Source organism: Eptatretus burgeri, chromosome 6 (assembly GCF_056783735.1).
Source record: "Eptatretus burgeri isolate ZD-2024b chromosome 6, Ebu_testis_v1, whole genome shotgun sequence".
Classification (NCBI taxonomy): Eukaryota; Metazoa; Chordata; class Myxini; order Myxiniformes; family Myxinidae; genus Eptatretus; species Eptatretus burgeri.
The window spans coordinates 36997869-37025368 of record NC_140966.1 but is presented as its reverse complement, the minus strand read 5'-3'; the positions used below and the strand labels follow the sequence as shown (position 1 = coordinate 37025368).

Below are 27500 nucleotides of genomic sequence, written 5' to 3'. Positions count from 1 at the left end.
AAATAGCAGGGGTGACCCTCGCGAAAGTGTGGGCTAACTCCGCAGGGGGCCAAAAACCAAAATGGCCACCACCCACCATTTTGATAATTGGTTTTTCAATGGTTTGACCTAAAGTGCTGATCAGCATATGCTTTCTGGGTTTTTTGGGGTCGAGGAATTCATATTTAATATCAGTTTTATGATCCGACCTCATTATGGCCTCCAAATCAAAGATGGCCACCTACGCCATATTGTAAATTGGTGTTTCAATGGTTGGTACAAACAATTGCCCACCCTCCCCAAAGTCACGAAAGTCCTGATCCCAAAATGACCCATCTAATGAAATGTACATTTACTCCGACATGTTTATTCATCATGTCAGCAACAGTTGTGGTGGATTACATGTTAACTTAGGTCCTTAGGCTTCATTTCTGTCATGAAATCCATTTAATCACAAAACCTGGGGCACGCTTAGGGTAAACGAAGCACTCCAAGCCCCTTTGAATATTCAGGTGTCCTTCCTGTACACCCTAGTTACTCATCCGAATCTGTAGATTCCTCGATCTCACTTTCATCATCACTGCACTCATCATTGCTATCGTCTGGGCAGTCAGAAAGTTTGAGCTTCTTGGGCAAGGCAGGGCTGGTGTGGCGCACTGGTTTGCACTTCCCATTTATGATTTCCCAACCATGGCCGATTGGGGATGGATGCTCAACCAAGTTGTAATGGAGTTGGCAGTAGGTGATGAAGTTCGTTCGTTCCACATGTTGATTCAATGTGTCATCATCGGGTGGAAGTCGGGCTGTACTCTTTTTCTTCATTTTATGCCACTTGGAAGCTCTGGCCTGTCCACAAGTACCATCTGCATTCTCATCGTAGACCTTTGAAAGGACAAATGCTTTCATATCAGCTTTAATATCGTCCTGCAATTCAAGACTCTTCCCAACTCGCCCAAGAAGCTCTCTCGCTTCAGGATCATTCACACACTTCTCCAGCAGTTTATTTTTCCCATGACCATAGAAACCTGATCTGTGATCACTACCGGTTATCACATGCAGAGGTATTATAATATTTGCGACATCTTCTGAGAGCATTGCATGACAATTGACTAAACCATCCTTGCGTTTAATCAGCAGATCACCATGAAGTTGATGTGAGACATATGCCGCTTGGACATACACATCTGTGTCCTCACTGTCTATAACAACTGCCCCAGTGACGTTGTTGGTCCGTAGTCTGGCATAGACAGATAGTAGCATTGTATCTGCCTCAGGATGCTTGAATCCAAAGTCTGTGTTCGGCACGCATGTTCTCAAGTCAATTGACTTCTCACCCTTGCAGTATATGATGCTACCTTTCACTTGACCAACATGTGTTTTCATCTGTTCCATCATAAGTTTTTGCAATCTGACCTTCTTATCCGAATTGACCATTAGTTTGTTGAACTCAACAGATCCTGGAAATATGTCTTCAGGCTTGGGGAAAACATTTGGGATGTGTTGATGTTTGGCTGCCCGTCGCTCGTACTCATCATCCTTGATGCTGAACTGAAGGTCCTACCTGTCATTGACTAGAATGATCAGACGTTCATCAGCGTGGCATGAGATGACAATATTGCAGATATCATCTAAATAGTCAATCCAGTGATTTTGCAAACCATCCCTTTTTACGGCCTCACGATCGTCCAATGTGGGGGTGGCTAACTGCCAGATCAGTCCCATGTCCACAAGGCTGATGTGGTCCTGTGGTTTCTCAGGAACTGGGTGTAGCTTGAATTTGTACAACAGCTTGCTCTTACAGGTTTTTCGCATTGAGCCATCTACATTGTAGACTGACAAGCACTCATCAGTAACTCGCCATTCCAGAACCGACTCAAATTTGACCATACCAGATCCCACTGTAAGGTCTATCAAGGTAGCCAACCCAGACTTCTCCATTTGGGCCACTTTCATGGCTGTACCAGATGGGATGCAGATACAGACCTGGTCCCTTGCAAAATTCAGTCTTTTATTCCTGTGAATTGTTGCAGTGAGAGGCTGGATCTTCGTAAAAAAACACGCTCCTGTAGGAAAGTTTCAACCTGCGTCTGACCATCTTGTAGTGCTGTCTTGAGGTCATTGACTAGCTGTGGTGAGGCAACCAGACCAGACTGTAGCGATCTTAGTGTTGGTTTTGATTCATCAAATGGATCGGCTTCAAACTCAGTCAAGCACGCTTGTAGATCCTGAACTGCCTGCTCATCTTTTTTCATTCTAGCTGATTGCCACTCAGCATGTTTCCTATTTCGACACTTGCACTTGAGATTCTGATTAACAGCAGCTTTTACCCTTGCAACATTGTTTGCATTCCTTGTTGTTGAAAAGAGTTGCTTCTCATTCTGCAGGAGTTGAAGCCATCCTGATTTCAACTTCGAGTTGAGATTCATAGTGGTTTCTATCCAAAGGTCCATTGGCTGGCAAGAATAGGGTAGCCCTGTCATTGACTGTGCAAAATGCTCATTGAAGAAGGCCATTTGTTCATCTGACAGTGAAGACAGCATTGCCCAATAATCGGGCAACCACCGCCCATAATCATGGTTATCGTACGCCATCAATCCAGGCAACATGTGGTATGTTGATGATAAGTATTGCGGGCTATTTCGTGCATGACATGCATCAATACTTTGAACTAGAGGATCAGTCATTTCTATGAACGAGAGCCAGAAGTCACCCATGTCGGTACCAGTCTTCTCATAAACTTTTTTAATCAGCTCCTTTATCTCATCCTCTTCCTGGAGATCACTGTGTGCCTTTTGAAGGGCCTCTTGTGTCTCAGTAAGTGCATTGGATTTGATGTCTTCAGAGAGTTCTCCTTGCTCCAGGAGTTTACACAGACGTTTATGGATAAGGACCTCTCAAGAGCAGAATACAGCGCATTCCCTGCCTGAAGTGCTTTCATCGTAGTGCCTGGTCAACAGATCCCTCCACTACTACCCCAGCTGCAACCAGAGTATCTGCCATACCAGATCCCTCAAATCTCTTATAGACAGCATAAATGAAGGACATCTGCTGGTGAAATGCACCAAGAATTGGGATGATGTTCTTAAACAATTCTGGATTCTCTGCTTTCAGCTGCACAATTGTCTTATAGGTTGGCATGTCACCTACGAGAAAGGAGAATGGAATACTATTCTCCCGCATAGCTGCAAGTAGTTTCACCATAATATCATACACGACTGATTTGCTTGGAGGTTCATTGTAGGAAGTGTGATAGTATGGCTTGCTCCTTTTGAGTGGTGGATGATGGCAGGATGATAGTATAGACTCTGCACCGCTGTATGCTGGAACACATTGCTTATCAGGAGGTGGTCTTGTTCCATGGTTATCTGCTCGAGATAGTGCATGTATCACAGAACGAGCACGTTGCGGGTTCAAGCTATCCACAGGTGGATCTACCTTCTCCAGAGCTGGTGGTTCACTCGTACTACCAGGAGGACACCTGTATTGCTGGACCTGTGTTAGATTGGCGCACTTTTGCGTCAGCTGTGCAGAAATTTGTTTCTTCACAAGCTTTGAAGGAGGATCCTTGTTAGGTTTCTTCTCATAGTCCTGTGGCTGCACAAACATGACATTTGTTCAATGAGCCCCTGATGCATTGCCTGTCATGGTATCAATGTTGAAGTCATCATTGTCAACAACCACGATGGCTGGTTTGCCATCTACGATCTCCTGTGGGCAAGTTCCCGATGCGTTAACATCCATTAAAGCCCAGTGATCATAGAGGAGCAGAGTGTCTACATAGCTGATGCAAACACCACTCTTGTGTAAAGTATCTACCAGCTCTTTACTTCTGGTCATACCATGTACAGTTACCCCCATGTTTATAACTGCTGTGGTGCGCTGTCCCGTGATGTAGTAGGAGATCATAGAGGCGAGACTAAGAGTACTGGGGCTGATGTTGGGAGTTTTTCTGTCAGGTTGCTTCAGCCAGGTCAACAGCTGTACCAGCAACTCGCATACCTCTTCAGATTCTTCTAGATTATCTACTCGGGGTGGCCAGCGGACAGAAGATGTATTCATTACCTTCTTGGAAATTCTTCGGGCCATGGTCTGCAGGAGCTGCTCATCACTGATGCCAAGGGATGACATTACTGCCTCAATGTAGTCACCTCCACCACAAACATCATAGACCAACTCACTCTTGTTCCTTTCACTTCTCTCTTTGAAACCAATACTGTATTGATACTCCTTAATTAGCAATTTCTTGATATAGGAAGATTTGACATCACCTACTGGATATCCGTAGTCACTTACAATACGTTTGTAATCTTCAAGAAGAGACTGCAAAGAACGGATTTCATGCTCATTAAAGATGACCAAGTCCACAAGTCTGAAAAACATACTCCTGGCCTCTGGAAGAGACACACTCTGCAGGTGCATCACATCTTCAGGTTTCAACTGTCTGTGACTGATGTACTTCTGCCAACAGGTATGGTGGTACATGATATAATTTGCAAAAGGATCTGCCAGTGCTGATGTTGATTCAATAAGCCGAGTCAAATGATCTCTCAGCTGCCTATCTTCTTCGATCAGGATAGGATGGCGTCTGAAGGCTCGCCATGCTGATTTAGTATTGATTCTAAAGAGCTTGCTGCGTGATCTGTTTGGGTGCTTGGTGTCCTCACCTTTCATACACCAAACACACTTCGTTTTATCATGGAGAGGTCCACCCATTGAGGAACGCAGACGCTTGGGTGATAAAAGGGTCTCTGGATCATCATCACACCGTTCTCAACCAAGAGTTTGACAAACTCTGGGCAATGTCACTTTCTTTCTCTTTGCGTTTTATGGCTTTCCCGAGGTTGGACGATGAAGATAGTGTGACATAACATGAATCGTGCACATAGTAACCAGTTGGCCCTTTATCCCATGCAGTGTTGTTGTGAACATCACCAAATTTGTCCAGTCCTATCCAGTTTTTTGATTTCGCTTGTAAACGTTCCAATTTAGCTTGCGTAATAGTATCAGCAGCATTGCAAGGCTTTCCACATTTTAGCATGCATTCATAAGACATGACTGGTAACAGGAAACGGCTTTGAAGTAGCGTTTATCCTTTATACTGATGCCTCAGAAATGCAGAGCAAGATGCATGCAGACCTGAAAGTATAAAACCAACGTCTAATTTGAAATGACATGCCAGGCTTTTATCCTCAGATGCAGTGGTATCCTCAGATGCTTTTATGTTTTTATCCTCAGATGCAGTGGTATCCAACAGCACACATGCAGGTAGACCTGAAAAATACAAAAGTACATGTACGTTATTTAATAAAAGTATGAGGCATATGCAGCTCAGCGCTGTTGGCAATGACATTTACAAACTATTTTTTCAAGATGGCCGACGGTGGCCATCTTGGTATTGCTGCTCATAACGAGATCAGACACATAACTGATATTAAATATGAAATCTTTGATCCAAACAACCCCAGAAAGCATATATGCTGATCAGCACTGTAGGCCTGATCATTGAAACACCAATTTGCAATATGGCGGACGGTGGCCATCTTTGATTTGGAGGCCATAACGAGGCCGGATCATAAAACTGATGTTAAATATGAATTCCTCGACCCCAAAAACTCCAGAAAGCATATGCTGATCAGCACTGTAGGCCAAACCATTGAAAAACCAATTTACAATATGGCGGGCGGTGGCCATCTTTGATTTGGAGGCCAGAATGAGGTCGGATCATAAAACTGATGTTAAATATGAATTCCTCGACCCCAAAAACTCCAGAAAGCATATGCTGATCAGCACTTTAGGCCAAACCATTGAAAAACCAATTATCTAGATGGTGGGTGGCAGCCATTTTGGTTTTTGGCCCCCTGCGGAGTTAGCCCACACTTTCGCGAGGGTCACCCCTGCTATTTTTTCAAATTAACCCTCATAGAAGACAAATCCATTGAGAAACCAACCTTCGCTCTCCACGGTTACGTAAGTTCTCCAGATGACCCAACTATAACTGCTTTTCATTAAAAGTTTTATTCTGCAGAAATATCTTTTGAAGACTTTCGGCTTTTATGAAGCGTGGTAAATTATGTCATGGCAAATGCAGCAATATGCTTTGAACTCATTGAGGTGAATATGGCTACTTTCCTCCAAATCACCATAATCCTGATTTCTGAATTGTTTTCGTTTTATTTTTAGGAAAAGAAAGTGAAGATTTCTGTTCCACGAGGTGAGAGACATCTACTTTTGAGCTACTATATGCAAAGTATAACCTCCAAATTCCTTTACTCAGACATTACTTTGCTTGGATTGAATTTTTACCACCTTGTTTTACCTGCAATGACCAGCCGTTATCATTGTTTTTTTTTGTGATGGTACTTGTGACCTTGCACATGAGCTGCGCATGAGGTGTGAATGTGTGTTAATGATGATTATCAAAACCGTATGTTCTCTCCGAGGCTAGTTCGAAGTCGACAGACCGAGATTCTAAAAAGTCAAAAAGTATGGAAAAGCTGAAACTTTACTCATTTCTCAAGGTATACCCCTCATGCTGTACGAACATACTTTCCCCATCAATGTGGTCACTCATTGATGCCATCTGCAAATAAATCTTTAGGACGAGTACACTTCCATTTAAGGATATGTTCTTTGGCATTTTCATAATTCCTAAACTCTCTGCCACATATATGTTCTTTGCATTGTTCAAAGAGAAGAAAAATGCTTAGAAGGACTGCTCTGAGTCTGGGAGGTCGGCGATTTAAACCCAACCCTGGCCGAATCATACCAAACACTTTAAAAATGGTACATACTGCTTCTTTGCTTTGCGCTCAGCATTTTAAAAGGATAGAGCATGAACAAACAACCTTAGGTTAGCAACCACTGTGCATTGTGCAGGCTTGATAGGCCAAGTGGTCTCCCTGAGATGGTGCACTTCTTGCTTTTGAAATTCTGAAGGGAAGATTGTGATTGAACCACCTCTGGAAAACCTTTCCACAAATGGGAGAAAAGAGTAACAAAAGAGTGGAGGTGTGTGGGAAAGCCTGGATTTTGGGAGTTTATCCATTTGAAGGATACTGAAAGACCACGTGCGTTCCGGAGAAGCTGGGGTCGATTTGAAGGCAGCGGGAGCTATACGGGAGAAGAGACTGTGAGAATCAAGGAGTCCTCCCACCTCTGTGCAATTGTGAGAGCAACAGGCCTTCTGTTCACATTATCGTGAGAGATGTCAATCATGTTGACGGCTTTAGATTCCACCAAGACCAGAAAAGACAGATCAGTTGCTGGGGCACCAATGTATATTGGGGAGCAATCTTACATTGCGCTACAGACAAAGGTGTTGTCGGTTGTGAGTCGACTCTCCTGGGTTCTGTTGTTTCTAAAATGCTCAACATTGTAGGCATTTCTTATGATGAGGTAGAAGGGTAAGGCCTGTTGTTCTCGCATCACACACAGATTGGTGGCCGATATTTTTTTACTACCTATTCTCTGGTCTTTCTCTATCTGCTCTCTCAGTCCCTGCTCCCTCCCCAGGTCCTCTAGGGTGTGCACACTCTTCCAGTAACCCCCTTCTGGTTAATCTTCCAAAATCCAGGCCTACTTCCCACCTCCACTCTTGTTTTTTTCTTCACTTCTCCCGTTTGTGGAACTGACTTCTTGAAGTTGTTGAGTCCCATTCTTCCCTCGAGGTGTTCAAGTTACCAATGCACCACCATCTCGTGACATCCTCCATCTCTACCCATAATCTTTTCTACCCCTCCAAAACACTCCAACCTCACCTTCTCACAGCAGGGTACTATGTTTGGTCTCTGCCTCTCTTCATCTCTTTTCATTCCTTTGCTTGTGTCCATCTGTTAGTTGATTGCCTTTTTGCCCTCTATAATTTCACTCTTTCATGAGTTTGGATTATGTGTATCTATGTATAATAAATGTCAGTGTGTGCCTGTCAGTCAGTCAGTGTGTCTTCTCCATAACTCCAAAACCTTGTAACTTTACATGCACATGAAGGGAACCTCAAGGGAGTGCAGGAATGAAAACTGGGTGTTTTGGTAAATTAAAACACCCATTTTGAATATAATTTAGGGGGTGCTCATTAAAAAAAACAACAAAATAAGCCTTACGAAGGTGGCGGCGTGCCATCTTAGTCAGCCCTCTGTCAGCTCACTGGGATCTTAAGCCGCCATTTTGTTGGGCTGGTCAACATGACGACTTGGAACAGGCCGCAACGGTTTCTTAATGATAAAGTGCCGAAATTTTTTTCACTTTCCTCGCTCATATCATCTGAAGCCTGATCTACATACCTACGAATTGCTGTACACATCACTTTTGTCGGTGCTATAGTTTTCAAATTAGGAGCTTGGAGCGATTTCATGCATTATTTATTCGAGTAGGATGTCATTTTTCCATGATGGACTGTCACAGATTAATTAAAGTATATAATCAAAATATGACTGAATTTGAGGATCGAATCACATTGACTAAATAACTGTCAATCTGGAGTGAAGTCTGAAAATTGTAAGAAATTAGCGATGTTTTTCTTTTTGTGGGTGTGTCCCACTATTGCTTGCCAAGCCAGCCGTTCCTTATCCACTGTTTCATTGGAGTGCTTACTTGAATGCTTAAGTCACTTGGCAATCACTCTACAAGCTGTTTGGATGTTCGTTTGCAAGCCATGGCTATACCCGGCAAGAGTACCTGCACTGTAACTCTGTCACAAGTTCAGGCCCCACCCGCCTGCATTGGGCCCCGTAGTGTCGTATGGTGCCAACCCTGCCGTTCCTTATCAGCTGATGTTTGTAAGCTATTGCAAGACAGAAGTCAGCGGTGTAATTTACTTTTTCGGTCATCTCTATCATCTCAGTAGAGATGACCTAATAAAGCCAGTCTTGAAGTCTGTCCGCCCGTCCGTACGTCCGTCCACATTCAAACCGAGTGGAGACAAATAACCAATAGTGGAATGGATAGAGGTCGATGAGACATGCACACCGATATAACTTCCAAGGTCGAGGTCAAGGTCACGAGGCTGTCAAAGTTGCGAAAATCATCGATTTCAAATCGTATCTCCTCCCTCATTTATCAAGAGACATCAAATGTTATTAGTGATTCAGATACTATGGACTATTATCTAGAACAACACAAGCCATTTTTGGAAATTTGCTCTCATTCCGATTTTATAGCCCTTCAAACTTTGCTCTGATTCTTACATGTCCAGTGCTAATTTGAAGTGGTCATCCGGAGGCCGGCGCCAATCTCTGAAGATGCTCCGGGTCCTGCGCAAATTTTTGCATATTTTTGCCCCATATGGGCCGTTCATAAAGTGCATACAAAAATGAGGGGGTGGGTGGTTTAAAGCCTGCGTATGGGCTGCGTACAGGGGTGGGTGGGTGGTACGAAGGCTGCATACATACTTTATGAAAGTGGTGTCGGACTACATGAAAGTGTTTCAGAAGATGAAGGTGAGCCTGTTATCGCGAGGGGGGAAAAATATCCCCATTCACAGGAACATTTTCGACGTGATGTTGAATCCGTGGACGTCAATAATTGTTCCATAGTACTGTATTACCGTAGTTAATAATTACTGATGCATTTGAGATAAATCTACAGTTTGTTGTAATCTTCAAGTATTGTGATGTGATGTGATATGAGATGCATATGGGGTGGGTGGGTGGTCACTCGCCTGCATACAGAGGGGGGTGGGTGGTTTTGAAACCTGGAAGTAGAGCGTACATACTTTATGAAATGCCCCTATTCCAGTCTGGCACAGAGTTACTTTTTGAACTTGTATTACCGTAGTTAATAATTCCTGATGCATTTGAGATAAATCTACAGTTCGTTGGAATCTTCAAGTATTGTGATGTGATATGAGACGCATATGGGGGTGGGTGAGTGGTCACTAGCCTGCATACAGATGGGGGTGGGTGGATTTGAAACCCGGAAGTAGAGCGTACATACTTTATGAACTGCTCCTATTCCAGTCTGGCACAGAGTTACTTTTTGAACATTTTTGAGTTAGGCAAAAATATGAGTTCTGCCGAGTTGTATTGATCATTACGATCACTGGTTATCGACTTGGATGATCGTTTTAGAGAGAGTTTACTACACGGTCGATCATAATCACGTTCCAGAATTCCCATATTACCGACCATTTCGTGGAACCCCAGGTATCACATAAATTACCATTAAAGCGCGCCTGCTGTTGTCAGGATCACTTATTCAGAAAAGTGTCTCCTTCATCATTTATTTGAAGTGACCGACTGTTCTGGCGATCTGCATTCTACGACCAGATCCACGAGCCATGGAATCGATTATAGATGCTCCTAATTTGATTTTGCTTCTGTCGACCTCTGGCAGAGATGACTGGCACTCCCGCTTGGGGGTATTTTTTTTAAATCACAGCTGTTGTCGTTTTTTGAAAAGAAAATTACAAATTATCATTCAAGACAATGTGAGGTGATAATGTAAATAAAGTACATGTATAAACGTGCTTTCGTTGTCTTCGTTAAATCTGACAAAAGTTTAAAATGTAACCTTCGCCTCGGAGCGGTCTTGCTGAGCAACATCCGGAGACGCCCGGAGACACTCAGCGACGGACCGCCTGATGGAGTACTTTTGAGGTTATTGGGTAGAGTTTTTTTTTTTCTCTCCAAAACCCAAGCTCATTGCAGATGCTGCAGGGAATGCAATGGGAGATGAAGGAACAGCAAGTGTGAAGTCATTCATTCATCATTCATTCCTTACACCTCATGTTCACTCTATGAGATTGGAGTATTGTTTGTTCATAAACAACTGTGGAACTTACTGTGAATCTTTCCATACATCCCTTCCCTTCCATATATACATACATCCATCCATGCCTCCCTCCCCCCCTTTCCGTCTCTTCATTTTTCTTCACTGGCCCACCCCTCCTTCCTCTCTTTCCTCCCTCTCTCACCCCTTTTCAAACTTTCATGAAGTGATAAACTTTTTGGGCTGTCGAGGTTGCTGCTGGGTTCGATCCTGTGGTTTGAATTTTGTGATTCTACTGGGGTTGAGAGATTCTGGGGCTTATCACATTTTAGTTATAAAACGTATGCTGAAATTAAATAAAGGCACGAACACTGGCATCTCCAGGCATTTATAAGCATTGCTGCTAAAATGCGACAAGCTCTGTAGTCTTTCTTGGCTTGAGCCTGGTTTCAAAGTTTGGACTGTGGGGTTGGGCTTGGCAGCAGGTCCAGTTGCTTGGAGGGGTAATCATTTGTCCGGTTCACGCATTCTTTGGCACTTTCGGTGTAACCCCCTCGTAGAGTTTCAGCTCTGGAGTGGGTAAACAGAGTGGCAGTCACAGTTCGAGTGGCATACCTCAAGGGAAGCCCATCTAATAATCTCTTTAAAAATAATACATCCTGTTTCAAAGCGATGGGTGATATTGCTATCCTGTTTCAACATGCTGTTTTAATGTACCCCATTTTGTTCAATGCTGTACTAATCTTGGCAGACAGGACCATCCCCCCACTTCCCCTCAAGTCCCACTACCAAATCCTTCCATTCGTCCAGAACACCCCCTTCCATTTGACACTTCCCCTTCCTGCTTCCCCACCCCCTTTGCTCCCACCCCCTCCTTGCACCCCTACCTCCCAGAGTGTATGGTGACGTGTGGTGAAGCGTCGCTTTCTTCCCCTTCCCCGCTCGCCCCTCCTAGCTCCGTCCCTTCCTCACCTGCCTCCCTTCTCGCTGCCCCGCTTCTCCCTGCCTTGCTCCTCCCTCTTTGCAGCCCTGCCCATCCCTCCTCGCTCCCCATCCCTCCCTCCCCAATCTTCATCTCTCTCTCTCTCTCTCTCTCTCTCTCTCTCTCTCTCTCTCTCTCTCTCTCTCTCTCTCTCTCTCTCTCTCTCTCTCTCTCTCTCTCTCTCTCTCTCTCTCTCTCTCTCTCTCTCTCTCTCTCTCTCTCTCTCTCTCTCTCTCTCTCTCTCTCTCTCTCTCTCTCTCTCTCTCTCTCTCTCTCTCTCTCTCTCTCTCTCTCTCTCTCTCTCTCTCTCTCTCTCTCTCTCTCTCTCTCTCTCTCTCTCTCTCTCTCTCTCTCTCTCTCTCTCTCTCTCTCTCTCTCTCTCTCTCTCTCTCTCTCTCTCTCTCTCTCTCTCTCTCTCTCTCTCTCTCTCTCTCTCTCTCTCCACCCCACCCCCTTTCTCCCTCCCATCCCCCTTTTTCGTATACCTGTCAGTAAAGCGACGGGTAGTGTTAGCGAGTAAAAATATAAATACAAGAAAAACATGCATCACCAAAATTGTGCAGTCTCATGTGCATTTCATCTGGTTTGATGACCTTCACAAGGCACCAAATGGTATCTTAGTTTTATCCAGAATGCTTTGACCAGTGTTGATTTCACTTTTTGTACAATTTGCTCAGGCTAGAGCTGAACGAGACAGAGACAGAGACAGAGACAGAGACATGTATATATCTAGATATCTAGATATATATCATTGCAGAAAAAATTCCTCATTGGATTATTATATTTCCCTGTTCTACAATAAAAAGCTAATGTCAACCCCTGCCACCCAACCCTTTTCTTATCTTCTCTGCTTCTGGGTTTTTTTGTTATTCTTTGGTTTTCCTCATTTAACCATCATGATTCTCTTTGCATGTGTTATTTCGGTCGAACAGAATAAAAACAGTGCTTATGAAATGCTTTCCCTCAAAAGCTATCACAAAACAGTGTAAACAGTATATAATAACCTGAATAGTGTTCTCTTCCTTTTTCACAGATACAAACTCCCCACTTATTGATGCTGCTAATTGCAAAATTTCCACACTCTCCATCAAGGTACCTTCTTTATGCCATAAACCTTTTATTTTCATTTAAATAATCTTGTGTCAGTGTATGAAGGCATTTTCCGCTTTCAGGTCCACTGATGTAGGACCACTCAACAGTGGCATGACCTAGATCCTAGATTAAAGACAGCCAATTCCAATACAGGTACCAGTATTTCCAAATATTTAGCATATTAAAACTTACAGTGAGGTTATCTTGTCCAAACTTACCTGCACAGTCATATCTGTTGTGGAGTGGTGTCAGCATTTAATTTGAATTTGCCTGTTTAACTTCCCATAAATTAAGCAAAATATATATATATATATATATATATATATATATATATATATATATATATATATATATATATATATGTATATGTATGTATATGTATATATATATATATATATATATATATATATATATATATATATATATATACATATATATACATATATATATATATATATATATATATATATATATATATATTTTATTCATGTTGATGATAATGTCATTCTGTGATATTGAATCTGTAATCCAGAAGTAGCAGATGTACGATTTTCTTTGCATGTTGAATATCCAATGGTCCTTTGCTGCTTAGAATAACCTTGATTAAAGGGAGTTCATTTCACCGATGAATTCTGCATTGAGGTATGAACATATCCAGGATAAATTCTCAGCTTTGGAAATGTTCATGACCCAGTTGTGAGTACCCTGATGCTGGGCAGGGGTATATGGTGGAACCCCAAGCCTGACTCAATAACGAACAGACCAACATAAACCAATGTCACCCTTAGGGTGACCTGTATCTTGCCAAAAGGCGACCACGTGTGACTTCTTTAAGGTCACACTGAGGTGAACAGAGCTGCTATCCACCAGGAGCGACTCCTTGAGGAATATCTGCCTACGAGAGATTCCGATGAGAATCGTTCTCCAGAGTAACCATGAAATATATGCGTTTGCCTCATAACGTCATCAAATGACGTCATAATGTCTCAAGCTTGACATATCTAGAAAGCACTCATCGAGGTGTTCAATTTGAGGTACTACACGATATGGTTCCTAAAACTTGAAAATTTGACCTTGGAGTCAAATATGTTTGACCTCAGGCGCTAACCATGAAGGTCAAGGCCAATCGCCACCAAAAATTAATCAGCTGAGCGCCAGACCATGAACCATATTCCCATGAAGTTTGAAGACGATCCGATCAAAATTACTCAAAAAATAAGGGTTTCGTCGACTCCCCTGATTTGCGACAAAGTGACCTTGACCTTTGACCTTGACCTTCAAAATTTTATGCACTGAAAGGGACCTCTATAGGCCTCTGATATGCGAAGTTACAAAAATTTCCAATGATAACTGTGCTCTGCAGAATTTTTTATCCATGATTACAGACAAACAAACAAACAAACAAACAAAAAAAACATAGAGACTGACTAACATATCTTGCAAAAACTTCGTTTTGGCAAGATAATAAAAAAAACAATGTGAAACACTGTTAAAGCATTTATATTTGCCCCCCAAAAATGAGACTTTATATGGTAGCTCAACCATAATGTGTGTATGATCTTTGCTACGTCTGTTACAAAATTTTATCCGAAGATCTGATTAGATTCTTATCGGAGAATTTTCAGATCTATGAGAAATCGCAGGAGATATTTGTAATGGAAACCAAAAACATGGCATCAAATCCATGTTTAATGCTTATACTCGATCCCACATAATATCTGAGCCACATTTTGTATGACAATATAATTGAGACAGCATACGCTTTTCAGTAATTTTGCTCTTTGACTGATTATTTAATTGGTTTGTGACTTTCATCTTTTCCATTTTGGGGATATTTCAAACTACAGTATAACTGACTGAAAATTATAATAGATTCACATTCACTCATCTCTTTACGCTTCTGATCCAATTTCAATTTGTAGAGCACCCTCTGTGTATAAATCCACATACGAGAACTATGATCACAACTGTTCACAATTCTTATAATGATGAGAATGCAAACAATTAACCGAGAGCAATACAATTACTTTTAGCAAATTGTTTTCATCTATATGACAAATTTCCACAAAGCTGTCATAGCACTTGTTTTCTTAAATGTTCCAGCTCACTCTGTTACCTTGCTCTTCCATGAGCCTTGATTTTGTACACAAAAATACATTCAATCCAAAACCAAAAGGGACTTGCCGTTTGCATGGGGTGACAAGGGAGGCCACAAATAAGTGTGGATGTATGTTTTGTACAAAAGTAGAATACCGTATCTGTGATGGAGATAAGAGAATATCCCGTAACAATAAACTGTAAGCCAAACTATGTAGATGCATATATACTGTCAGACCCCGCTATTCACGGGGGAGATATGTTCCTGCAAAATGCTACGAATGTCGGGGCATTTTTTTTTTTATGGTCAAGGCTTGTGGAAGAGCGATTATACAGAACAAATCATGACAACATAACAAAGGGAACAGCAGGAGAAAAGGGGAAACACCAACAGCAGGGCAGAAGGAGAACGTCGACGGAGATGGGCAAACAAGAGATGCAGGTAACAAGGCAGAGGCAGAGACAGACAGACAGACCTGATCTCATGTCTGATATTGAGGGCCTCCACCATTGTTGGGAGAGTATACGCATGTCCTAGGTAGAGTGACCAGGTTTGAATACAAATTGATGATCTGAGGCTGTTGGAGAAAAGGAATGATGTTATGTCAACTGCGATCATGCATTCCATGACCTGATGATTGGAAGTACAGTAAGATAATTGGACTGTAATTAAGTTGTTCTGTTTTTGCACCTTTTTATGTCATGCTGTGATGTTGGTTGATATATATATATATATATATATATATATATATATATATATATATATATATATATATATATATATATATATATATATATATATATATATATATATATATATATATATTTTTTTTTTTTCATGGGGAGTATGACATGATTTTTTGGCAGATTTTGCATGATGCAACTTCACTGGCTGTTGGCACCTCTGATTAGTCGGTGAATGTTAATGATCCCACGGTGTTCTTCAAAAAGAGTGGGAAAACTATCACCGGCAACCTGGGCAAGTTCCAAATTTCTGCCTTAATTACTGCTGGGAAAGCAGCGGCAAACCACCCAGCATAAAACTTGCCAAGAAACTGCTTTAGCAGGACTGGACCTTCATTCAAGCAGAACACCAGAATATGAATATATACAGTTGGGTCTAAGAGTCCAGAAGGAAATTTATTAATTGAGACATAACAAAATAAAACAGAATAGCACTCGGTAGAACGTATACCTCTACCAGGCTGAACAGTTTACCTCTTCTATCCCACTTATGGGCCAGATCTGGATCCGGACCTGAACCAAAATCAAATTGGCTTGTTCTTGTCACCTAACCAACTCATCCACCTGGTTTTGTCATCCATCCACGTTTTGAAATATCATTCAACTGTATATATATATAGTTTTTGACTCCATCTCTCCATGGTGAAACATCGCTTAAAAAATTATAGTACCCGGATCCAGATCTAGATCTTCATCTAAATCTATTCAAATCCTCCTTGTCACACACCAAATTTATCCACCAGGTTTCGTATAAATCCATCCATAATTTTTTGAGATATCCTGCTAACAGACAGACAGGGAAACATAACCTCTGTCCACCTTTTGTGCTGGTGGTAATCACTGTAATATGAAACAAAAAGCACTTTCAAGAGATTTACATAAACTCTTACGGTTATAACAAAACTTATTATAAGGGAATACTTGAAAGCCTCTGAAAATGCAACGCCTGTCCGCGTTGACACTTTCTATTCAGATGACTTCTTCCGTTTGCGAAACGAAGGAAAAAAAAAACCTAAAAGAAAATACAAATTTTTTTATTATTTTTTTTTTTACGATTTTAGGCGACCTTGAGCTTTTGACCTCAAAAGCAAAAGGCTTCAGGTCAGGGTCAGGTATGGGAGCATGCGCTGGAGCAGCGCGGCCACTGCGTACACTTTCCGTCGGACTCCAGCGGCCTCCGTCTGGCCATCCCCCAGGCAGATGCCCATTCCCATCTCCTTGAGATGCTAATCAACCTGCTGCAACCACAAGGCATGTAGTCGGCCCATTGGCCTCCTTCACTCACAATGCTCCCTCGCTGAGAGAATCTGGTGAGTAGGATCAGCATCAGGAAAACGAGCCACATGTCCATACAGCCGCAGCTGACGCTCACGGACCATGCAGAAAGCAAATCTTATTTGGGTCTCTCTCAGTGACCGCTCATTGGACACACCGTCCAACCAGCAATAGCCAAGGATTCTCTAGAGACCTGGTACCAAAGGAATTAAGTCTCTGCCCTGCTATTGATGTTTTCCCCTTTATCTTGCTGTTCCCTTTGTTGTGTTGTGTTCTGATTTTTTTTTTCTATCATAGCTCTTCCACAAGTCCCAAACAATAATTAAAGCGAGTAAAATTAAATTAAAGCGAGTAAAATTAATTAAGCATTAAAGTAAGCAAGCAAATGACAAAAGGCACCGAAGAGCAGATTTACCCCTCGTCCATATTCCCCTGAAACAGACTTGCTGAGACAAAAGACATATGGCCATCACTCAATCTGGGGAAAAGGAGACAAGACTAACTCAAGAGAAAGAAGCAGAACAGAGTGTGGGGGCAATCCCTTTCTTTTCTCATGCAACCATGTGGGGTTATGTCAGGCCATATATTGTGAGGGAGGGGTGGGAGGGTGGGTTAGGATGGGAAAGATGTGGGATGGAGTTTCGGAAGTGTGTCGCAAGTGTGTAGTGCGAGTCTGTATGAAGCTGTGTGACACCCTGCACCGTGCTCCTAGGTCATAGACCGCTCATCTCCGGCCATCACACGACTAGTTTCTGTGCCTCATGTCTCGGCTCAGCTGGGTCCAGTGTAACCTGCACTCCACCAGACGTTGTCAAACAGACAGTCTGAGATACACGTATCGACAGCAGCTGCAGCTTCGTCCACAGCAGCTGTGAACGCTCCTCACGTTCCCTCTCTGGAGTATCGATAAACAGCAGCTCCTGATGCCTCACCAACATCCCCTAGGGCAGGGGATGGTAATCCAAATGAAAAAAGCAATTTTTAGCTCACCTGGTAAATTGTCTGATTAATATTAATTGATCCATCATAACTGAGAGTATGAGGGAAAGCTCTGTTCTTGACCCAGGATTGTTTTTTCAAATATGTATTAAATGTTTGAGTTGATATCTGTTGATGCTGTGTTCATATCCTTGCAATGTATCTTTATGCTCCAGGTGCGAGAATATTGCTTGCAGAGACTGCAGGCAGCACTGGAGGAGAATTGGGCTCAAGCATCCCAAGGTGCTGCCCCACCACCGGCAGGGTAACTTCCTTTTTGGTTTGCTTCCCAGCTCAGACACCTGAGAAGTGAGAGATCCCACCCCCCAGGCTTTTTGTTAACAAGACAGTCCTCCTTACCATTAGTTTGATTCCAACACTCCATTAAAGGGAAACTAGGTTTTCAAAACCACTCAAATTTACTGAGTCCCATTATGCCAGCAGATAGATTTTAAACTGATGGTAGCATTTGAAGCAAAAATTATATTGTTTCCTGCCTGCAGTTCTCACCTTATTATACCTTACACTCCTCCCAAAATGCTAAGGGCGAACAATGGAAATCTCCTGGTATTTCCTTGCATTTGGAAATGAAGATTCAGTGTTCTTCAAATACGCTCCTAAACTGTGGAACTCGCTGACTTTTGTAATTTGCTCAACTCCATCTTACACCTCACTCTCCGAAAACATGGACCATCTTCTATCTTCTCATCCAAACTCTCTCTTCCTCTTATGTGGCGACTTCAATTGTCATCACGCCAGTTGGCTAGGTGTGGGTACCTCTCTCACCTGCCATGGGACATCAGCAAAAGCTTTCTGCGACTCATTGGGACTGACTCAATCGGTCAACTTCCCGACCCGGATCTCAACCAATGGTACTCCATCTCTTCTGGATCTGATTTTGACAAATTTCCCTGACAATATCTGCTGCTCTTCCTTTGCTCCAATTGGTTCTTCTGACCACGTCCTTGTTAAAGTGGACATCTCTCTGGCTGTTATCAGAGAACCACCTCACCGCCGTCGAGTCTGGCATTTCACTCAAGCCGACTGGCAGGGTCTCCGAGCAGCCATCAAACTTACAGACTGGTCTCCTATCACTACTTTCTCAAACATCAACTCATCCTGGGAATTCTTTCATAGAAACTTGCTCTCCCTCATGCACAGATTTATCCCCTCTCGTGTTCAGTTGTCTTACCCTTCCTCCCGCCCTTGGTTTACTGAAGCTTGTGGCGAGGCAGTTGTCCTGAAACAACTTGCCTTTGCCTCATGGAAAGCAAACCCAACTGAGGGCAATCTCAGTTCTTTCCACAAAGCTCGGAACAAGTGTGTATCTACCCTCAGGAGAGCCAGAAAACAACATCTTTCTCATCTCAAGTCTGAACTCTCAAACCTCTCTCCCTCCTCAAAATCCTGGTGGCGTTTAATCAAATCTGTTTCTGGTGTATGTTCCCCCTCCATCCCCTCCCTTACCTCAAATGGCCGCACTGCTGATTCCACACGTGATAAAGCTGAATGTCTAAACTCGGTGTTTGCAGCTAAATCTTGTGTCCTAAACCCATCACTATCTCTACCCACTTTACCCAGTCGCACCCAACTGTCCCTGGACTCTGTATCCTTTTCTCCTGACAAGGTGGAGAGCTTGCTTTCAAACCTCGAGTCAGATTCTGCAACCGGTCCAGACGGCATCAGCCCACGTGTCCTCAAAGCCTGCTCTTCTGCTCTTGCTCACCCTCTCTCTGTTCTATTCACCCTCTCATTTTCCCAAGGTCATCTGCCATCTGCTTGGAAATCTGCTAACATCACTGCCCTGCATAAAAAAGGTGCAAAAACAGATCCCTGTAACTATAGACCAATCAGCCTTCTCCCAATCATCAGCAAGGTTATGGAATCCATCATCGCTTCAGACATGAAATCCTTCCTCTTCTCCAATGGCTTGATTTCCAATCATCAATTTGGTTTCAGACCAGGTCACTCTACCCTAGATATGCTGCTACTGCTCTCCCATCAATGGATGGAGGTCCTCAATGCCAGACAGGAAATCCGAGCCGTATCCCTGGACATATCACGTGCTTTTGACACAGTCTGGCACCCTGCCCTACTCACCAAACTCTCTTCCCATGGTATTCAAGGCCATCTCCACTCATGGCTCGCAGACTTCCTCTCCTGTCGCAGTCAACGTGTGGCCCTAAATGGAGTTCTTTCATCCCCTCTTCCTGTGCAGGCTGGAGTTCCTCAAGGTAGCGTTCTGGGCCCTGTTCTTTTTCTGGTTTTCATCAATGATCTCTCGGACTCTCTGGAAAATCCTCTATTTCTCTTTGCCGATGACTCCACCCTCTGCCGTACCATCTGTCATCCCTCAGACCGGCAAGCAGCAGCTTCTTCGCTCACTGCAGATCTGGATAAAATCACAAACTGGTCCAACACGTGGAACATGTCTTTCAATCCAGACAAATCTCACACTCTCACTATGTCTCTTCGAAAGGACCGTTTAGAAAACCCCCCCCATCCACTTTCTCAACAATCCTCTGGAAGAAGTCTTTTCTTTCAAGCTTCTGGGTCTCACTATCTGCCATGACCTTTCCTGGGAAAGTCACATTTCCAACCTTGCCTCAAAAGCCAGTCGCCGACTGGGAATCCTCCGTCGTGCAAAGTCCTTCTTCGGCCCTCTTGAGCTCCTGACCACTTACAAAGCTTTTGTCCGTAGCCTGATGGAGTACTGCTCTCCCCTCTGGGCTGGTGCTCCTGCCTCCCACCTTTCTCGACTTCACGCTGTCGAAACCAGGGCTTTTAAGATCATTGGCATCTCCCGCAATGAAGCTGAGTCTTTGGGCCTCTCACTCAATCACCGCAGGTTGGTCGGTGGTCTTTCTGTCTTCTACCGACTCCTCTCCAGCCTTGCCCCCCTGCTCTCTCTGCGATTTGTCCCAACCACATTTCCACAGGGCGCTCAAGGTCCGCCAACAACCCCCTTCTGGTAAAACTACCAAAATCACGAATCACTGCTCATCTTCACTCTTTCATTCCTCTTTTTTCCCGCCTTTGGAATAAACTTCCTCACTCTATTCTTTCCCATTCTTCCCTCCAGGCTTTCAAAACAGCTGTTCACCACCACCTCTTATCTTCCCCCATCCAAATCCTCGATCTTTTCTACCCCGATAATCCACCCAAGCCCACTTCCTTCAATTCTCCTGCTTTCCTTCCTGAAAGTCCCTGTAATGTCCATCTTCTCCTCGCCATGTTCCCCGTCCCATCCCCATCCCTCTCCCTTCCACAGTTCACCTGTGTCTGTTCCCCAATGATTTGTCCCTTCCACTCCCGCCCCTCTTGTCTCATGCCTCCTTGCTGTGAGTTGTGTGTTAGCTCTCATACGAGCCTCGACCAAGGTATACAAAAAAATAAAAAATAAAAATAAAAAAAAAAAACCTCAAATGATTTCTAAGTGTCCAAAAATCCAATAATTTTATTGTTGCTTTTTTATTATTGTAAACTTTTTTTGTTTAATTTCTTCTCTCTTCTTTCTTTTCAAAGCACTTTGAGACTTTTCTTTCCATATGAAGAGCATCTCATATAAATATATTTTTTAAAGACTTCAACCTCCACCTTTTACGAGTTTTATTATACACTCAAAGCCAGTGAGTGCTTCGCCCTGCACTATACAAGTTTGCAGCTTGTCATGCACAATTGCTAAAGTGGTACTTTCTCTCTTGAAAAAGGTGCTGCATTGTGGAGTGGATGTGCTTTATGATTTACTGAGCCCCTGTATGATAATTATCCATGCCTTTTAGATATACCTATTCCAAATTGCTCTCAGTATTATTCGCATAGTCCTTTCACTTCCATTCACGTGATGGAAAATAGATGTTTTGAGATTTTTTTTTTTCATTTGATGACATCACTAAAAGCAGAACATTCATAAAGCATATAAAAGACAAACAAATGTCCTACAGGAAGGTGCAGAGGAAGTGCACTTATCTTTAAGCTGTCTAGTTTGGGTTTGATTATCGATTCGATTATAAACTGTGATTGGTCCTTCGCAGGCAGCATGTTGTATCAAAGAGTATGTTGTCCCTCACATTGACAATGCCAGAAACCCATATTCTAGCATTATTTGGTGGACGTTAAAGATCCCACGGTGTCCTTTGACAAAGAGTCAGGGAGAATTATCACCAGCACCCTGAACAAATTCGAAATTCCTGTCATAACCTATAGGGAGTGCTGCATCAATGGCACAATCATGCCCCCCTCCCCTATCACCCCCTGAAATTGGTGCATGCTTACTGGCCAAACTTGTAATTGACTCTCAGTCCAATATGCATATGTTCATGAACAAGTCATACACTAAGAATGTGTATGAGTATTGCTGTGTAATATTCATGATGGTTTTTAGCTCACCTCGACTTCATCCAGGTGAGCTTATGCGATCAAGCAGTGTCCGTAGGTGAGTCAGTCAGTCAGTCAGTCAGTCAATGAGTAAGTCCATAAACATTTCAGTCATTATCACTTAAACTAAACACATGATTTTGATTAAACTTGGCCACAAGCTTCATATATGATGGCTAACAAAGGTATATTGACTGCATCAAAATCTGCACTCTTTATGGGGGTTTATGGGGATTTTTTGACCCCCCCCCCCTTAAAAATTAGGTATTTGCTCTCTTCTCCAAAACTGCACACACAATTTTGATGAAACTTGATGACAACCTTCACCACCAGTGATGTACCAATGATTGTTCCCAGCATTTAAAAATCAGGGTCTAAGGGGTCTGCGGGGGGTTTGAACCCCCCCGAAATATGTATTTGCTATCTTTTCTGAAACTACACACACAATTTCGATGAAACTTCACCACAACCTTCATCACCAGTGATGTACCAATGTTTATTCACAGCATTTAAAAACATAGGGGCAATACCTCTGGGCGCTCACCTGTTAGCGGCTGAATAACATAACCAGGGAACCACTGGTTGGCACCCACAAAATATGTATTACAGAAGAAAGCAAATGCCTATGGATTTTTTTTTCATGCCATGAACAATCTTTGGTAAAGCCTGGTGTTGGCTTAGTGGTTGGGGTGGCGGCTTGGGATCCTCGCGTCCTGAGTTCAAGCCCCGTTGGCTGCTGGATTAATTAACACCAGGAGGTTGACTCAGCCTGTCATCCTTCTGAGGTCGGCAAAATGAGTACCAGTGTACTGGTAAGGGGGACACTGCATCAGCGGCATAGCCACGTCCCAACCAATGATGCAACCAGCAACCACAGGCTGCACTCGATAGAGAGATCTTTGGTACATCATGAGTGATGAAGGTTGTGGTGAAGTTTCTGAGAAGAAAGCAAATACCTCTTTTGGGAGGCAACCCCCTTACACTCCCATGGAGCCTGATTTTTCTAATGTTATGAACAAACTTTGGTACATCGTGGGTGATGAAGGTTGTGGTGAAGGTGTCATCAGAATTGTGTGTGTGGTTTCTGAGAAAAGCAAATACATATTTTGGGGGCAACCCCCCAGAGACCCCTTTTAACCTCAAAATTTTTAATGGCATAAACAAACTTTGGTACACCATGGGTGATGAAGGTTGTAGTCAACTTCCATCGGAATTCTGTGAGTTTCTGAGAAGAAAGCAAATACCTATGGTGGGACAACCCCCGCAGACCTCCTTTGGGCCCGAATGTACATTGACAGCACACGTGCGTGTGTGTGTGTGTGTGTGTGTGTGTGTGTGTGTGTGTGTGTGTGTGTGTGTGTGTGTGTGTGTGTGTGTGTGTGTGTGTGTGTGTGTGTGTGTGTATTTTTTTCTCATGCCACCAACAAACTTTGTTACATGCATGGTGATGAATGTTGTAAAGTTTCATCAAGATCCTATGTGTAGTTTCAGAGAAGAAGTTGAAAGTATTTGTGGACGGACGGCCGGATAGACTGAAGGTAGGACGACATGCCATCCCGTAAGCTCCCCAGAACTACGTTCCAGGTGAGCTAAACATCAGGGTCAAAAGGGGTCTGTGGTGGGTTTGAGTTACTGTTGCTCCATTTCCAGGTGAGCTTCAGGACACGTGGTCCTATTTTTAGCTCACCTGGAACCTAATTCTGTGGAGCTTATGGCATGGTGTGTTGTCAGTTTGTCCATCCACAAATACTTGCAACTACTTCTCTGAGACTTCTTATACGATTTTGATGAAACTTTACCACAACCTTCATCACCCTGTATGTACCAAAGTTTATTCATGGCATTAAAAAATTGGGCCCTGAAGGGGTTTACTGCAGTTGTCCCCCAAAATAAGTATTTGCTTTCTTCTCAGAAGCTACACATGTAATTCTGATGTAACCTGACCCTCAACCTTCATCACTCATGATGTGCCAAAGATTGTTCATGGCATTAAAAGCATCGGGGTCGGAGGGGATCCACGGAAGGAGTTTTCAGGGAGTGTTTTCCTCCCCAAAAGAGATATTTGCTTTCTTCTCAGAAACGACGGACGTAATTCCGATGAAACTTGATTACAACCTTCATTACCCATGATATACCAAAGTTTGTTCACGGCATTAAGAAAAATTGGGGGTTATGAGACTAAGGAGGGTTGCCCCCCCCAAAATATTGTTTGCTTTCCTCTCCAAAACTACACACACAATTTCAATGAAACTTGACCACAACCTTCATCACCCATGATGTACAAAAGATTGTTCATGACATTAAAAAATGATCGGGGTTTAAGGGGGTGTACGGGGGGCGGGGGGGGGGGTTCCCACCAAAATAGGCCTTTATTTTCTTTGTCGAAGCGATATACGTTTATGATGAAACTTGACCATAACCTTCATCACGCATGATGTACCAAAGTTTGTTCACACCATTAAACAAAAAGTGGGGTCTAAGGGGGTTTACGGTGGGGGGGCTGCCCCCAAAATAAGGATTTCCTTCTCAGAAACTACACACACAATTCCAATGAAACTTGACTTCAACTTTCATCACCCGTGATGAAACAAAGATTTTTCATGACATTAAAGAAGATCTGGGTGTATGGGGTGGGGGGAAGGGGGGGTTTCCTCACAAAATATATATTTGCTTTCTTCCCCAATACTATGCACACCATTTCGATGAAACTTGACCACAACCGTCATCACCTATGATGTACCAAAGCTTGTTCACACCATTAAAAAAAATTGGGGTCTCAAGGTGTGTGTGTGTGGGGGGGGGGGGGGAGGTTCGGGTGGGGCGGAGGGTTTTCCCCAAAAATATGCATTTACTTTCTTCTCAGAAACTACACACACAATTCTGATGAAACTTGACCATCACCCCTGATGTACTAAAGTTTGTTCATTACATGAAAAAATCAGGGTCTATGGGGATCTATGGGGGAGTCGGATGCCCCCCATTATATTGTTACGTTTGAAGGGGGGTATGCATTCGAAGGGTAATTGGGATGTTTAATTAGGTATGCCATGCTGTTCGAGTTTACCAGGATCTCGATGTAATAAGTAGCAATTCAGTGGTGATAAGTTGTCTAGTAAATGTTTATTTCTTCAAGGGGGAAATGATAATTGTCACGTAATTAGATAGGGACACGGGATAGGGTAAGTGTGTCTGCGTAAACCCCTTTTGGTATTCTCTGGAGACTGGCCATGACATCACAGGACAGTGCAGCGGATGGCTCCGCCCCGTGATCACGATTGGCGGAAGGCGACGACGGTGGGCCAATAAACGGCTCGATTGGAAGTGACGAGGACAGGAGGATAAAAAGGTTCTGTTCGGGGTCGAAGAAGGGAGAGGAAGAAAATCACAACCAAAAGATCGTGTTTTTTTGGTGTGGAGGCTGTTGCGCGGAGAGCATCCTTGTTGTTGTGCTGATTCGATCGTGTTCTTCATCGTGTCTTGGAGCCTTGCTAAGCCTCGTGCCTCACCTTGGTTGGCTCTGGGGTTCTGCTGACTCGGAGTACGGGGTCGAACGGCGGACGGACCTGCCTCCCTCTCCTGCTCGCAACTTGGCGCCAGAACTGGTTCCCTGGCGGCTGTGAGCGGACTTGGGCCAAGATCAGGAGGTCGACAGCACCACGGTTTCTCCTGCCCCCCTGACGAGAGCAAGGCCAGCTCGTCCGACGCCGATCCAGGGACAGTTGCGTCCACACCACGGTCCAGCCTGACCACCAGAAATAGCTACGTTTTGTGTGTGTGTGTGCTTGGCGCCTTAGCGGGTTTGAGATCTGTATATTCATTGGAATTGTCTGTGTTTTTCCCCATGCCCGATCCCACACCATCCCGTCGAATCGCCCCGGATCCCTTTTCTTGCCGAGTCTTGTTATTTCTGGTTAATAGTAAAAACAAATAAACATCATCAACTCAGTGAAAAGCGACTCGTGCCACCTTCCTCGTCCCGTTTGCGGTAGAGCGATTAGAACCGCCATGTTTGGGTTATAAATAAATAAACCGCCTCCATCGTTTCGGCTCATTCTACGTTGGCGGGACTGTTCAAGTCCCGTGGACGTCACAATATGTTTTTACTTCCTTCTCAGAAACTACACACACAATTTCAATTAAACTTGACCACAACGTTCATCACCCATTATGTACCAAAGTTTGTTCATGTTATTTTAAATAATCGGGGTCAAAACGGATTTTCGGGGGGGGGGGGGATGGGGTTGCCCACCAAAATACGCATTTTCTATAACATTGGTTCATTGGTACATTTTGTGATTCCGTCCTACATTGACTTCCTCCTCAGTATCATTATTCTACCAGGTGAGCGCCCAGGGGTATTTCCCCTATTTTTGTTATTGTGCTACGCACATAAAGCCGTGTTTATTATCATACAAAAAACATCAAATCAGCCGTGAAATGGAATTCTTGTGCACAAACAGATACAATCGATGGTATTTGCACTTTGAGATGTTGCTTGTCAATAATAAAAAAGAGCTACCTCAGATATTTATTGATTAACATGGGGAGTCAAAAAGAGCAATGCTAATTGTTTGGCATCATCACAGTGTAGGAATAGTCAGGGAATGAAGTGCTGAAATATCTGGTTGAAGAAACAATTCTCCAAACATTACTCACCATTTCTCTTTCTCACTGGTTTAATTTGCTTATTGGACCTCATGATTATTTGTTATGCATTATCTTGTGAGGTATTGGCTGTTCTCATTGACGAATGTATGCTGTGGGTGGTTATGTGCAGAAGCACTGATGCCTTGGCCCATGCGGTTGGCCTAGAATACGATGTCTTCAGAGCAAGCAAAATGGCCAATTTGTACAAAGCCAGTTGTCTCAAGAAGGTAAGTCACTTCAACTGATTATTGAAAAAGTTGAATGAGAATACAAAATTTGACCTTTTATATTTTCTTTCTTGAGCCATCACTAAACTTATTTTTATTTTAATCAAGAGTCACTGTACTAAAATGATTACAAAACTGCAATGCAGTATAAATATACTCCAATCAAAGTGGTTAAGGCTTATAATGAATAATAGTAGGCCTTAATCACGTATCGGAGGAGATTCCCAAATATTTAAACTGCGGTGCTGCCATTGCTTTTCCAGTGAGTTCAACTCTAATCCTCTTTCAGATGTATTAAAAGTGGGAAAGATTTTTAGATGCAAGTTATTTGGAGAGCTCAGCATCTGAACAGTATCAATTTTTCTTTTCAATCTCCTCCTTCAACATTTTTTTGATGA

The 27500-nt window shown here is 43.1% G+C and overlaps 1 protein-coding gene across 3 annotated transcripts in view; it reads left to right on the top strand.

The window, feature by feature from the left end:
* RECQL5 (RecQ like helicase 5) overlaps window positions 1–27500 on the top strand; it is a 169037-nt gene that overhangs the window by 102632 nt on the left and 38905 nt on the right. For all 3 annotated transcript variants that reach the window (XM_085884577.1, XM_085884576.1, XM_085884575.1), the window contains 4 exons: window positions 6160–6190; window positions 12699–12757; window positions 18028–18116; window positions 27006–27102. In XM_085884577.1, coding sequence (XP_085740703.1) covers window positions 6160–6190; window positions 12699–12757; window positions 18028–18116; window positions 27006–27102 — 276 coding nt within the window. The remainder of the gene's footprint in view (window positions 1–6159; window positions 6191–12698; window positions 12758–18027; window positions 18117–27005; window positions 27103–27500) is intronic.